A 15861-nucleotide genomic window follows, 5' to 3' on the forward strand; every position below is an offset into this window, starting at 1 on the left:
CAGGACCCTCAGGAAATGGAGGCGCTGCTGGGCTTTCTTCACTAGGGCAGTTGTGTTTGTAGGCCAAGACAGATCCTTGGAGATGTGGGTCCCGAAGAACTTGAAGGAGGACACTCTCTCCACATAATCACCTTTTATGGAGAGGGGAGGGGGATCAGCGTTGGTCCTTTATGTGCTTTAGGACCAGCTTCTCAAAGCACTTTGCAACCATGGGTGTCAGTGCAATGGGTCTGTAGTCACTAAGGCCACTGATGGTGGTGGGACTGGGACTATTGTTGCAGTTTTCAGGGATAGTGAGGGACAGTGACTTGTGAGAAGGAGAGGTTGAAAAGTCTGGTGAACATAGGAGACAGCTGGTCAGTACAGACTTTGAGCACACTCCCAGGTATTCCATCAGGGCCAGCAGCTTTCCTCTGATTTACTGCTCTGAACGCATTGCGAACCTAGTGTTCTTGGAGGGTGAGTGTGTGTGGGCTGAGCTCAAAACATTTCTCTCAAAGAAGTGATTTAGTTCCTCTGCTAAAGAGATGTCCATGTTTTCCGTATTTGTTCCGCTGCCTTTGTGATTGGTGATGTGTTTCAGGCCTTCCCATACCTTTCTGGGGTTGTTGTCTAAGAGGTAATCCAATATCTTATATGAGTAGTCCTGCTTTGCTTCTCTGATGCCTTTTTGAGGTCTGTTCTTGCTTTGCTGTACATATCCTGGTCACCTGATTTGTATGCAGAGTTACGTGTCTTTAACAGTGCCTGAACCTTACTCGAGATCCAGGGTTTACGGTTTGGGTACACCCGGACCCACTTTTCCGTGGTGACAGTGTCCATGCAGTGCATGATTTAACCCAACACTGCAGCTGTGTGAGTCTCTAGGTTGCCATGTTCAAAGACACTACAATCTGTGAAGGCAAAACAGTCCTGCAACTGAGCTAGAGCTTCATCAGATAAGGTGCTAATGGTCCTAGTGGTGGCCACAATAGTACCAAATCCTGTATTGTATGGTCCAACTCAAACATAAAAATAAAAATAGAAAATAAAGCCAATAAAGCACATGTACATGTGAGGGGCAGTGGCCTAGTGGTTAAGGAAGCGGCCCCATAATGGCTGCCCACTGCTCACCAAGGGTGATGGGTTAAAAGCAGAGGTCACATTTTGTTGTGTGCACTGTGTGCTGAGTTGATTTGGAAAGGCACATAATTAACCATGAAACTTTCTCGGTGGTCACCCAGTCATGCAGGTGGAATCGAATAAATACGCACACCCCACTTTTCAGTTATTTGTTTGTAAAGAAATATGTATGATTTTCGTTCCACTTCTCAAGTGTACACCACTTTGTACTGGTCTTTCACGTGGAATTCCAATAAAATAGATTCATGTTTGTGGCTGTAATGTGACAAAATGTGGAAAAGTTCAAGGGGGCCGAATACTTTGGCAACCCACTATAGTACACACACACACACACACACACACACACACACACACACACACACACACACACACAGTTTAGCAGTAATAAAGATAAATGGATTTGAGGCTTTGAAATATTTATCCTCATAATTGTCTCATAATTGTGCAGGATGGATGGACCAAGGAGTAAAAGAGAAGAAGAGGGTGTGGGGTGGTTTAAATGGTTCATTGGACCCTCTGCATATGATAATGCTGCCAGCCAATTAAATGGTTCCAATATGAGCAGATTGCATTAATTCCTTGCAGCCTCGATTGCAAACAACAGGGCACGATAAGTAAGCTCAATGGAGCTCAAATGCTGCTGCATCAGAGTCTAAATAGCCTTAGTCTGCTGTGTTTTGTTTGTTTTATTTTGTAATTCATTTCTGTTGAGCCATTCATGATTTAATCACCATTAAATTTTCATAATTATAAAAATAGTTACATGATATCCTAAATTCAGGAAACACTTTATTATTATTAAAGCCACATACAACAAGGAACAGGAACATAATACAGGTCTACAGGCGATAACAACCAGCCTGTCAACATTTCCTGGTTTAAGAGATCACTGAAGGCAGGTCACTATGAAAATAATTTATTTTTTATATTTAATATATTTAAAACATTAACTTCCATTTACTTGCTTATTTGGAAAAAAACTATAGACAAGACAGGTCTATACACAGAGGTGTTTTGTATAAATATATCAAGAACTATAGACAATGAATATAAAATATATTGTCATGATCCGGACCGGCAGGGTTTGACTCCGGATCCGGGGTCCGGACCGGAGTTTCATGTTCGTCTCGTGTAATGTTCCCTGATCGTGTTCACCTGCTGTCTATTTATATAATTGTATAAAGCTATCCTGTTCGTGTCTGTTTGCCGTCGGGTCATTGTGCGTGTTAATGTTCCCTTGTCTCGTGTAGTTCATATTAAACCCCTGTCCTGTGATCGTGCGAATGCGTCCTCTTTCATCGCCATGTCCAGCCCACCCGTGACACATATATATACAGAAGTTGGTGTCTTTCTATGGGGTGGGGTGGGAAGACAGATGCTCTGGTCTGTAATAACATTATTTGTTGAACACAAAATTTCATAACATACAAGATGCTAAAATAAAATATTACTTATGAAATGTTAAGCCTTGATCCTCCGTTATTACAGCCGTACACAGTGCAAAAGTCTGAAATAAGAGAAGCATGGTTGAATGAACTTGGACCCCGCCCCAAATATGGCAGTGATAGTGATACCTGCTGAGAGGCTGAATGCGAGTGTATATATATACTTTATGTTGAGCAGTGTGTGCTGATGGTACCTTGTTCAATAAGACCTCAGTGGCACATTGGATTTGAACCTTAAAATATTTCCTTTAATCAACTCTAGACTATTTATAAGGACAAGTACAAATGTGAAGGGAGTACCCATTCTGGGTCAGAATCAGCTTTGTTATTCAAAGTCAAAGTATGTGGTCTTTTCTTGTAGTATTACACATATTAAACAGTGATAAATTGCTGTACAGTAGACAACAGTGCTCAATTTACACGTATTAAACAGTGATAAATTGCTGTACAGTAGACAAAAGTGCTCAATTTAAAGTAAAACACTCTTTGTGACCCTCTAAAAGTTATAAACAGTATTGGCGTTTTTTCTTATGTTTGTCCTTATCCATTCACTTTTACTGTCCTTCTATGTCTATGACAGAGGCTATGGTTATGCCTCAGTGCATTGTGGCTTTCAGTGCTGGACAGAGCAGGAAAAGTAGCTCTCTGGAGTATGGCATCCATCTGCCTAGACTGATAGAGCTATCAATGGAATATGTCTGTCTGTGTCTGTATCACACTAAATTAGTTTAGCAGATGCCTAGATTGTTTTATATGCATGTATTAATGAAACATATATATGAGATACATATAACATATATATGAGATCATGTGTGTCCGGAATTGATCTCTTCATCGATGGTAACTTGAAAGCACGTTGTAAGTCGCTCTGGATAAGGGCGTCTGCCAAATGCCGTAAAGGTAAATGTAAATGTAAATGAGATACATATAAAATCTACATACAAAATTGTATTTTTGCATTTAATCTAATGTATCTATATGCTACAGGAATAATTATCAATGTTTGACTAATCTTGTGATGGGAACAAAGCTGCTTAGCAGAGCTGTAATGTACATACACATATGTGCATGTAGGAAACATTAAAAAAGTCTTTATGATTCAATTATTTCAATAATAAGGTTATAATAATATGCAACCAGAAAGGGCATCCCCAAGATTGTTTGTGATTTATTAATTAACTGTGAACAATGTTTCTCTTAGAGCATCAATGTTCAATGTAATACATTTCCGGAGTTTCTGTTGGTCCTCTGTGATTATGATTCCTGATTGTTTTCACCTGTGTCTGCCTGTATAAAGCTGCCCTGCTTGTGTCTGTTCTTCGTTGGGCCGTTGTTTGGTGATTGTTTTCCTCGCCATGTCCAGCCATCGTGACAAAAACCCTGGGTTTAACTCATGTTCTTTCATGGCAGGTGGTGAGCCAAATAAATACAGAGTATTTATTATTGCAGGGGGCTTATTACTTTTCACAGGGTTTTATCCAAACACCTCAGTTTTTACTCCGTGTTTATTCGCATTTCAAAGCCACACCAACCCCTACAACAGCACTGCTTACTTAAAGCACCCTGCACATTTTACAAGTCATATGTGGGACGTCACAATGAAGTACCAGGTGAAAATAGATATGGAGGGAACTTGTGGTTAAAAATGCAATACGAGGCAACATGACAAATTCGTATCAGCACCTAAAACATCCCATTTACATCCATCATGTATTACTACATGTAGTACATCTTTCCAAAAATGAGAAATTATTGAATTATTTATTATCTATTTTTATTAAGATGCTGTATTGGGAAAATAACATTTGGTGATTATTGATTTTATGTGAGTTTCTACTGATAAGTAAGCAAGTGCCATTTATGAATGAATGAAATTGTCACATGATTTCTATCGTTGCTTCATCCGTGGCTACAGTACAGTTGCAGCCCCACTTACTGCTCTCACCAAACCCTCAACACGCCCTTTTCACATGATACCAGATGCCATCCACACCTTCAAGTCCCTGTGCCGTCCTTTCACCAACGCCCCTGTCCTCCAACATCTGAACCCTTCACTTTCTTTTGTTGTGGAAGTGGATGCATCAGAGGTGGGTGCTGGCACTGTCCTCTCACAACGTGGCCTAGACCAGAAACTGCACCTGTGTTGCTTTTTCCTCACAGAAGTTATCTCCGACACAGCAGCGACACAGGGCTGTCCCTGTAACTACTGATTGTAAGTCGCTCTGGATAAGGGCGTCTGATAAATGCTGTAAATGTAAATGTCTTCCTCTGAATCCGAACCAATCCGTCCCACCGCATCCTTGGCCCTCTCCGGTGGTCCCTGGAGACTAAGGTCCGGACTGCCCAGATGTCCGACCCTGGCCCCGCCAACGTCCCACCAGGGTGCCTGTACGTTCCCAACACCTGCCAGTCCAATGTCCTTTACTGGCGTCACTCCTCTGTCCTCTCTGGCCATCCAGGACGCCAAAGGACCATCTCGTTCATTCCCCGGGCGTTCTGGTTGCCATCATTACGTAATCGTAATCATCGTAATAATTTTTTCCTGGAAAAACGGCAACACTACTTCCTGGTTGTGGAAAGAGACTTCAGGGGGGAGCCACTAAGACATATAAAAGGGACCTCTAAGGAGCGGTTTCCATCTGGCTACTCTACCACACATGCCTTACTTGTGGATTGTCCTTCTAGAAGGTTCTCCTCTGACCATTGGGTCACCTCCCAGACTAAGGTCCTTCTCCCCAGATTGCTCAGTTTAGGTGGCTGGCTAGCTATAGGTATAGTCCTGGTGGTTTTGATCTTCTTCCATTGTGCTCATTGGGACCTTCAAAAACAGCAGACATTTTTCTGTAGCCCTTCCCAGATGTCCTGTCTCTGAGGTCTACAGGCAAGTCCTTTGACCTCATGCTTGGTTTGTGCTCTGACATGAACTGTCAACTGTTTATTCCATAGGTGGACTCCAATTAAGCCGCAGAAACATCTCATGGATGATCAGGGGAAACAGGAGGCACCTGAGCTCAATTTTGAGTTTCATGGCAAAGGTTGTGAATACTCAATATCATCATAGTAGCGATGTTTTTATGAATTTCATTAATACTAAAATTGTCGCAAATAGAGAGAAGATTAAAAGCACAACAAATAGCTCCGCCGATATTTCCATGGAAAATAATCTTCTAATAGACCACCGATTAGAACGATTCAACCCTATTAAAGAGCATGAATTAATCAAATTAATCTCGTCATCAAATCAATGTACTTGCGCTTTGGATCCGATTCCAACAAGGCTCCTTAAGCAAATAGCACCCAATGTTATAAATTCTATCCTCAAAATTGTTAACTCGTTGCTTAGCACCGGCCACGTACCAAGTTCGTTCAAGGTAGCAGTCATTAGACCCCTGATTAAAAAGCCGGATCTTGATCGCAGTCAGCTTTCAAATTATAGACCGATATCCAACCTTCCGTTTAAAAAATCTTAGAAAAAGTTGTAGCCCAGCAGCTGAGCGGATACCTAGACTGTAACAAAATCCATGAAGTATATCAATCAGGATTTAGACCTCATCATAGCCCTGAGACAGCGCTGGTTAAAGTGGTTAATGACCTGCTGTTGGCCTCTGATCAGGGACTCACCTCGCTGCTTGTCCTGCTTGATCTGAGTGCAGTGTTTGACACTATTGATCACGCTATTCTCCTTGCCAGGTTAGAGAATGTTATCGGGATTAAGGGAACAGCCCTTGAATGGTTCAGATCATATTTGACCAACCGATATCAGTTTGTGGACATCAATGGTGTTTCGTCTTCACATAGTAAAGTAGAGTTTGGTGTTCCACAAGGTTCTGTCCTAGGTCCGTTACTTTTTTTCTCTATACATGTTACCTTTAGGCGATGTCATCCGCAAACACGGTATTAGCTTTCATTGCTACGCTGACGACACACAGCTGTATCTGTCAGCAATGCCAGATCAGAGGCAGCAGCTGAACAAAATAGAGAATTGTCTGAAGGACATTAGATCCTTCAGGGTGCGGGGTCACTACTGGTACCAAAGGTGCAGAAGGTCACAGCTGGGAGCAGATCCTTCTCCTATAGAGCTCCGCAGTTGTGGAACAGCTTGCCTGTCAGTGTCCGGGACTCAGACACAGTCTCAGTGTTTAAATCCAATCTCAATCTAGTAATCTGTTTTCTCTGGCTTTTTGCTAAAGTCCTAGACCCTCATTTCACTTGATTTAGACGCAGTGTCAATTATAAAGTCCAGTTTATCACACAGTCCCCCTGTTAGACACAGACAGAGTTAAATTCACCCTAGTTAGGCTGTCCTAGTTAGGGTACCAGGTCACTGTAGCACCAATATACCACCATAACCACATATTTCAGTATCGGTCGTATAGTGCAACCGTTTGCCGCTGCTTCTGTTTGTTTTTCTCCGAGACACGGAATCAAGCACCCAGACTACTGGCAGACCCCAGTGATCAGACCAGCAAATAAATCCTGGTTCCTGACAACTGCTTTACAAGGACAAAACATGAAACAAACCAGAGGGTCACCACAGCCACCACCACCATTACAACTACAGCTTCAGGGATCTTCAAATGGACCAATAACATCATTATGGACACGTAATCTAGACCATGACACTGAATACATCCTGGACTTCTCCAACCCTACAACCGTAGGACTTATCATTATATCATATCCAACCCTGCACTGACACCATTTGCACGCTCACTCTACCCTGGAAGAGGGTCTCCTAGAGTTTTTTTTGTGTGGAGTTTTTCCTTGTGTGCAGAAGGGTCAAGTGTGGGGGGTGTCAACTGTAGGGCCTGTCAAAGCCCATTGAGACATACTGTATGTGATTTTGGGCTATGTAAGAAATAAATGTTGTTGTTGTTGTTATGCTTTGATGTGCTTTCTCTGTTTGTTTGTTTTTTTTTGCCAAAACCTCAAGTAAACTTTTTTTCACATTGTCATTATAGGGTGTTGCGTGTAAAATTCTGAGGGAAAATATTTAATCCATAATAAGTCTATGACATAACAGAATGTGGAAAAAGTGATGTGCTGTGAATACTTTCTGGATGCACTGTATTCACTGGAATATGCATTGGATCTTGTGTATTCCATATATTACATTGCTCAAATTGAACTAATACTGTAGTATTCTGTGGGGCAGGGCACTTTCCTTTATTTCTTATATCAGCAGTCAGTGTGCTCATTTGTCAGTAAAGACAACTGGTATATTTATGTCTGCTATAGAAAGGAAAAAAAGCAGTTTGTTAATAAGGAATTGAACATTTTCACAGTTTCACTGGATACTTAGATTTTGGCTTTTTTTCACCTCCTGCAGGACCACGCCTTTATTGGGGATGTCTGCTCATTTCCTATATTTTTCACCTGTTTATTCCATTTGCACAACAGCATGTGAAATTGATTGTCAATCAGTGTTGCTTCCTAAGTGGACAGTTTGATTTCACAGTAGAGTGATAGACTTGGAGTTGCGTTGTGTTGGCACTGTACATAAATGAATAGTGTGTTAATTGAAGTTTCTGTAACGTGAATTCTGTTGCGTGGTAGCGTGGATGGTAGCATGGATTTAATCAGCGTTCTGATTGCCGGCCGGTGCTCAGTCATTTTTTGTCAGCGTGGCAACGACTCAGCTCACCTCAACTCTCCTCATCTCCAGTAATCCGATCCTTTCTGCTGCTTTCCTCAACCCTGATTCCCGGTTTGCTGTGTTTTGTTATGCGAGCGTTAACCTCCGTGTGGGCTGCAGTGTTCGCTGAACGTGCTCGCAGAGTAAACGGTGGAGACTCACCCACCACTTTGTGTCATCCATGTCTCCGCCGACATTTGCTTTTTCATCACGTCACACCACAGCCCCGTGACAGTTTCATAAATAAAGTTCACAAAATAAATACAATACGCTGATTTTCTGGTGTGTCAGATTGGTGTGGTGCATGAAAACCATGATAAATGTAGCAGAGGGCCCGAAACCTCACAGAAATATAAATCATAATAAGAGCCGATGATTTTGTTCTGTACCTCCTTTTGGGAATGCGGTTATTTGGGGAATGGAGAACTATTCTCAATGTACATTTACTCTAGGATAAGTAAGAATAAGTGGTTGTTTTTTCAAAATAATTCTTTATTACTCTCTGCGTGAGTGTCCCTCTCTAGATTACGGGTCTTTTGAATAGGATTCCACTTCAAATGTTTTATTTCAGAAACAAGATCTTGCTGAATATGAATATGATGTTTGACATCGTGCACTGGAAAATGGTACTGCAACCTCAGAATTGTTGTAAACAGCTGGGTTAAAAATGGAATCAAATCAAATGTAATTGAACCTAACTAAAGGTCATGGACATTGCATGTTGGTGTTGGCGTGAGATTCCTCCACTGCTCTGATATAATGATATAAGATTTGAAAGCAACAGTATTAGTGCAATTAGTGTATTTTATTATAGTGTATATCACTTCCAGTTAAAAGGAGATATTGTCAGGTATTGTAGTGTTGTCATTTTCTGTTGTCATTTAGTTTCATATAAGGAATCAGAATTTGGTCTGCCTGGTTGTGTATGTTTTGAGGAGAACTATTTTTAATGTCATCCCTTGTGGTATTATTTCAGGCTACATTTTATTAAGTGTTTATTCTGGATTGGATTTTAAAGGTCAAAGTTAAGGGTATAGTTTTACATCTTCTTCTGCCAGGGAATATTATTTTATTGGAAATGTATCTGTTCGATATCAGTTAATTCAAGATTCTTTTTACACTCATGAGTTGATTTTGTGTATGTGTGTATGTGTGTGTGTGTGTGTGTGTGTTCATCTCTTGCTTTGTTCTGTCTGTAGACCCTGATGATGATGATCAAAAAGTGAAGACTCAGCGTCCAAGATCAGCTGATCAGCCTGGAGTTTTTCAAGCTCAGACAGGTACATATACACAAACACACACATACACCCTCACACACAGCGGGTAATGCTGAGGTCTGACTCATGGCATGCAAATGAAGATGCAATGTGATTACAAGACGTGTAATTAATTAGATTTGCCTGTTTGCTGTGTGATGTTGCCTGGATCCAAGGACATGGGCTTAAAATTGTAACCTAAAAATAATCAACAGCATTTTAATACAAGGAAGGGGAGCCTTGCCCCTCATGACAGAAGCCTAGTGCTACATAGTCACTGTCCTTGTGTCACCTCAGCATGAAATATGAAGAAAATTAAGACCAAACCAAATGCTCCATCTATGCTCTATGCGCCGTCTGCACATGGGTGTATAGACGTGAAGTAGGTCCAATTACATAATTTCTCTTTCTTCCCTTTAAACACAAAACCCAAAACTGCTCGTTCCCAAATGGACACAAACACATACCACTTACTTCAACTCAAAACAAATTTGACATAACACTCATATTAACGTAAAAACCTGTGTTAACACTCACTTCAACACCAACACGTTCCCATACGTACACAATTCAATGCAAAACCATGCATTCCCATAAATACGCAAACCCACAGGGGACCCTGCAGCAGAAGAGTGGTCTCAGTGGAGCGTCTGTTCCCTGACGTGTGGCCAGGGCTGGCAAGTGCGCACACGCTCATGTGTGTCATCACCGTATGGAACTCTGTGCAGCGGGCCACTCCGCGAGACACGCCTGTGTAACAACACCGCCACCTGCCCAGGTGAGCAGAGGCACCAATCAGGTATTGTCCCCCGCACACACTCACGTCACACTGTAAAGCGCTCGTTCACTTAATTACGCTTCACTTTCAGCTTGATGTCGTTCTGTGTAAATGATTTGAACTGTGTTTTTTCCTGAAATCCATCACCGTGGATGTCATTTGAAAATGACATTTACAGGTTCTTTTCATTTCTGTACATCTGACAACTGTGTCAAGACAGAGACGGAGAGTCAGCAGGGGTACCAGTCCACTGGTGGTTTGGTATGCGGGGTTTATCATGAGGCTAATCAGGGCTGAGAGGTGTGAGTGTTGACTGAATTATTGGATCAGAGTTGAGAAGAGAGGTCAAGGTGAACGGGACAAACAGGTTGAGGGCGTGACATGTTACTGATTATGTGGATTGATTGTGTTCACCTTAGATCATGAAAACAATGAAATCAAATGGTTTTGAACAGTTGAATCAGCTAAATATCGAAAGGACATAGACAAGCACAGTAATCCATCACAAGTCACAGTATGTGGGTATCTTCCCCACACGTTTTGTGTCTTCCACTCTATCAGTTAGTCGTTGAATGGAATCTGTTTCTTTTTTTCAAGCATGCAGATAGAAATCAAATATGCATGACAGAGATAATCTACACAGCACATTATAGTATAACTAAATGCAATGTTTTTGTCTCATGCATAATGATGTTATCAGAATTTTTATCAGTAACAGAAAGCTCCATGAATTTCAACGTTTCTTTGTGAGCATCACTGGAGTTTTGTTGTATTTGCTTTTTAACTGATGCACTGTACACTGCTCCTTTGTAGGCACTTGCTGAAAATTGATTAAATAAAGCACATTACAAATAAGGACAACACATTGAAAGCTTGAGGTGGAATTTTGAGTATGTATGAATTGCTGTTTGGAAAAACATGGTTAAAATACAGTGAATAAATCAGCATGTCACTTTTTCAATGTTATGTTACAGCCTGATTCACTTTTACATCAACATTCCCTATAATTGTGAAAAAAAATGTGCTCACATTTTATTTAATGACTAAAATGAATTAAGTGTGCACAACCTTTGGCAGCAATTACAGACTCAAGTCTTTTGATGCCACAAGTGTGGAAGACCTTTTTTGTGAGCTCCATCAGGTTGCTCCTTTTTTGTGCCGTTTTTTTTTATTATTGTTTTATTTTACTGCATATCATGGCAATGTGGATGTGATGTGATCATTTGTTTAGCATCATCTTACTAGCTATTATGTGATATGGGTATGAAGAATAGATGCTAACTAACTTTTTGGAAGTAACTAACTTTTGGAAGTAACCAATGGAAGTGTTCTGTCACTTTGAGTCTCTCCAGTGAAAAGATTGTTGTTTGCAGGCTTCTTATTGGCATTCTGGCTGAGGTGGGATTTTTTTAAAGCATTTTCCCACTAAGAATAGGTTTTACAGGATACTATTTATTTGCAATGAAAAACTTCTACTTTGTTTTAATTATTTATACCATACTTTGACTGTACTGTATCCTACGGAAGCACGACGGGGACAGCTGTAAGTGATGTTATGTTCTAATGTCAAATTACACTTGGGTTAGGACTCTATGGATTTTAGTGGGAATTTATAAATCATTAAATAAATAGGAATTATGAGGGAAAGACAGGTTGGATTAGGAGCGGCAGCAAAGAGTCACATGACATTACACCTGCGATGCGGTTTGGAAAAGAGAAGGTGTGTTCGATAGCTGACTGGCTGGTTTTGTTTGCAGTGGCTTGTGTGGGTGCTGTGCGGTGGTTTCATTTACAACGTTTGAAAGATAATTTAAGAATGTAAGAGCCACTGTAACTGCTGCTGAACCTTTCCTGAATTTTCTGAAGTTGTTACATCCACTTTGATCCAGTCCCACAATGAAATTTCCCCAGGATGCACCGTTTTGGTTATTGTAGCTTTAAATGCTAATGAGGAGGAGATAGGCGGGATTAGGAGGAAAGTGGCCTATATAAATTGAACAGGCATTTGCGGAAATTACGTCATCAACACCATTCACCAACCACAACCAGCAATGTTATGTTAGCGTTTTTCCAGAAAAAAATGTAATGATCCCACTGGTTCTTCAGAGTCTTAAGTGACAGAACTAAAGAAAGTTAATTTGTGCTCATTTTTGCATCCAATCACTCAGCAAATGCAATGTTTCTCACATTTGGAAGCCGTGACAGTCGATGGAGATAATGTTTAAGGGGAGGGGCGGGAAATTATCTGGGTGGAAAAAGTATGAAAAACAGACAGGCTAGGGGAGGTAGCCATAGACAGGCTAGGGGAACTCGTATTAATGTTAAATAATCTCACGATGTCAAATTTTCATGATAAGGGACCTTTAAATATAGATAATGATTTAAATATAAATTAAATAAAATTAAAGATAGACATTTGTACTGACTTGGTTGTATATATGTAGGCTATTTATGGGGTTTTAAATGCTGTTTTAAAAAAGTGTTCTTACCTATCTGGAAGACAACTAAATAAAATGGTCTCCTTCTGATGTGCAACTCTTTTCAGGTTGGGAGAAACTACACAAAAACCACCAATAACTTGACAGCTAATATTTAATATATTATTGAATATTAGCAATATTTCTGTAGCTCTGGTGCACCTCAGATACATAAACATGAAATCTCTATGGCCTTGAGAGCATATTTCAATTACTCATTTTGTAAATAATTTGTAAAATACTACTTCTCAAGTAAAGGAGGAGATGAGCCATCTCAAACATGCAGTTTCCACAGATTTGTCGGCTAAACATCGATGATGTGAATCTCCTGTTCCACCAAATCCCAAAGGTGCTCTAGTTATTTCGGTTGCTGTCTCCTCTGACCTCTTGTCCACAGAACAGCCGCTCACTGGATATTTCTTTTTCGCACCATTAGATCAGTAAATCCCAGTAGATCAGCAGTTTCTGAAATACTCAGACCAGCCTGTCTGGCACCAGCAATCATGCCATGTGCAAAGTCACTTAAATCCCCTTTGTTCCTCATTCTGATGCTCGGTTTGAACTTTAGCAGGTATTTAATGAATGAGTTGACATTTTGGTCTGAGCCTCTGATCCAGTCTGTGCTGCTATCAATCAATCAACCATCAAATGAAGATAATGTACTTGTGCACATTCAATAATCCCATGATGCCATAATCCCAATACAGTTTTTTTTCATCTGAAACCAAAATCATTTTACCATTGAAGATGCCATACTGAGCAGATGCTCAGACACATGAGCTTGTCACCTACATTGGCCTACAAGGTGCTCCATGGTGTGTTATGCATGATCACGGCCGACTCCACCTGAGCTGGCACTTGGCACCTACTGTAGCGTTAACATCTGCCAGAACCACAGCGTGGGGTAAAACGCCTGACACGTGCTATTCAGAACACAGTGGCCAAGCAGCACTATTAATGAGCCATGCACCATGTTTCTGGGCAGACCTCAACCAGCATCTTTTATTTAACGTCTGAGCTCGCATGACGCCTCTGCACAATGTCGGCTGCATTCCACATTTCTCTACTTTCTCTAGTTTTATGTAGTCTTGCTCATAAACAATACTAACTAAAAGGTACTCACAAACCCTACGACCAGAAATACTTTTATTAAAGTGTTTTATCATGTCTACGTAGAGCTGTGTGAATTTGGCTCTGGCTGAATAATGACCATTGTCCATTTTCTGATTTTGATGTACATATGAATATTTTCATGAAATAATCTGTAGACGCTGCGTGGTGATGAGAAATATGGCAACACTTGTTGTATGAAGCCATTTATGCTGACTTCCAACTTCACAAAGACAAAGATACGTCCTGATTGATGAGTGGGAAGCAGTGAGGATGCAATCAGGCCCCTCTTATCCTCCCTCTGGGCCTGTTTAATGGAAAAATAGAATGGAGTATAGACTTACTCTGTGCATGTCTTTTCATTTGTCCGCCTCACAGTAGCAGTGGCATGGTTGAGGAACAAAGATGTGATATTCTGTACTGCAGTTTTACTTCCCCAGTTGAAATGTTAACTAGCAGTGCTAAATTCATTTGATTTGTGTGCTCCTCTTCAGAAACTCTCTTTTATATTAACAATGGGTCTGATTCAATTCATTGTTCATGCTCTTATTCATCACAGACTTAATCTCATCTTTAAAGCACAGTCAGGAATCCCGTGCCAAGGTCAGGATCCTTTTGCAAATTGAATATTGTTTGCTAATGAACCCTTAGTGAAAGCCTTTTTTCAGATCCTACAAATCTATCACTTTCTTAGGGCTGCAGCCTGAGGATCCAGTGTTGTGTTTGTATTTCTTACACAGAGATGCAGAAAATGTATGATTTCAACCTTCACTCTAATATTGAGGGCAGAAGGGGCAGTTCCAGACATTTGCCAATAGGTGGTGTCAGAAGATAGCTTTCCTCAGTAAGGGCTCTTCTCTCCTGGGACTTTCAGCCAGCAGGGAGGAGACAACCTCCCTGTGGGTCTGGGCCTGGGTCTGGGTCTGGGTCTGAGTCTGGGTCTGGGTCTGGGTAGGAGGGGAGATTTCAACAATGTCACACAACAATACATCCGTTTAAATGTGGAATGTTGAAAGTTCATCTAAAAAAACATTTACAGCTTAGAGCACTGGTTTTGAACTTTCACCAGTAGAAAACCCTTTTGTTGGTGTGTAATTATTTCTGTCAGCCAGAGTACAATCTTTAATAAAGTTTAAAATGGGAAATGCACAATTTTTGCCAGCTCTCTCTCTTCTGGATGATTTAAGCACATGTCTGTCAATATGTCACATATGCAAACACTATTAAAGATCTGCGTTTCTAATCACACCTTCCTACTTTCCTACTTGGTCCCTTTTTCTGTATTCTGCAAATAAGAATATATAGTAGCTTGTTCATTGCTTCTGCAGCTTATCCTTTTGACTGCGGCCCTGAAACTGGTGTGAACTACATTTACAGGACAGGTATGGCCAAAAAAGAACGCTGTACTCTTCATCAATTTTGCCTGAGAACTGAGAAATGAGTTCAATATATTTATTGGTTTTCCACAAAAACATGAGGCAGTACCAGCATTGACGGATAAATAAAGAGATTTAAAAATGCCTTTTATCTGCATTGAAACAGGCCTTCTGTTTATTACTGAGAGAAAAAAAACATTCAGCTGAGAATAAATAGATGTCCTGAAGACACAAGTGCACAACGTGATGGTTTAAAATGAAGTATAAACAGAAAAAAAAGAGACAGAAACCTGGTAACCGAACAGGACCGGAGAGCACTGGGGAGATTTCATGCAGGTGAAAATCTGAACTCTGGTGGGATCACCTGGTGGGTCTTTAATGGTGATTTCATCCTAATTTTGAGTCATAATGATGACTAGCTCTTCTAACAGGTCGACAAAATGAAAACTGACTTTTTTCATGCATTCAAAATCTAGCCACAGGTATTTTATCAAAGCCATTCTCTCGCACTCTCTGTCTTGCTCGCTGATCCCAGGAACGTGAGCATTACACCAGCCCAGGCACAGTGAAGATTCAGATCCTGCACTGCAGAGCAGGGATCAATAATTCATTGACATCCATAATTTATACCACCTTCCTGCCCAACAAGGAAGGGTCTCCGA

At 40.7% G+C, this 15861-nt stretch overlaps 1 protein-coding gene across 14 annotated transcripts in view; it reads left to right on the forward strand.

Annotated features, from left to right (window-relative positions):
- The window catches only part of adgrb2 (adhesion G protein-coupled receptor B2), a 259112-nt gene that overhangs the window by 115904 nt on the left and 127347 nt on the right, over positions 1-15861 (forward strand). For 12 of the 14 annotated variants that reach the window (XR_003743370.1, XR_003743369.1, XR_003743371.1 and 9 more), the window contains exons 3-4: positions 9402-9482; positions 10072-10257. Coding sequence is in view for 11 of the 14 variants with exons in the window: in XM_028964746.1 (XP_028820579.1) it covers positions 9402-9482; positions 10072-10257 (267 nt within the window). In the remaining 3 variants the exon portion in view is untranslated. The remainder of the gene's footprint in view (positions 1-9401; positions 9483-10071; positions 10258-15861) is intronic. The other 2 variants (XM_028964747.1, XM_028964755.1) reach the window with 1 other exon arrangement.

Source organism: Denticeps clupeoides, chromosome 20, assembly GCF_900700375.1.
Source record: "Denticeps clupeoides chromosome 20, fDenClu1.1, whole genome shotgun sequence".
NCBI lineage: Eukaryota > Metazoa > Chordata > Actinopteri > Clupeiformes > Denticipitidae > Denticeps > Denticeps clupeoides.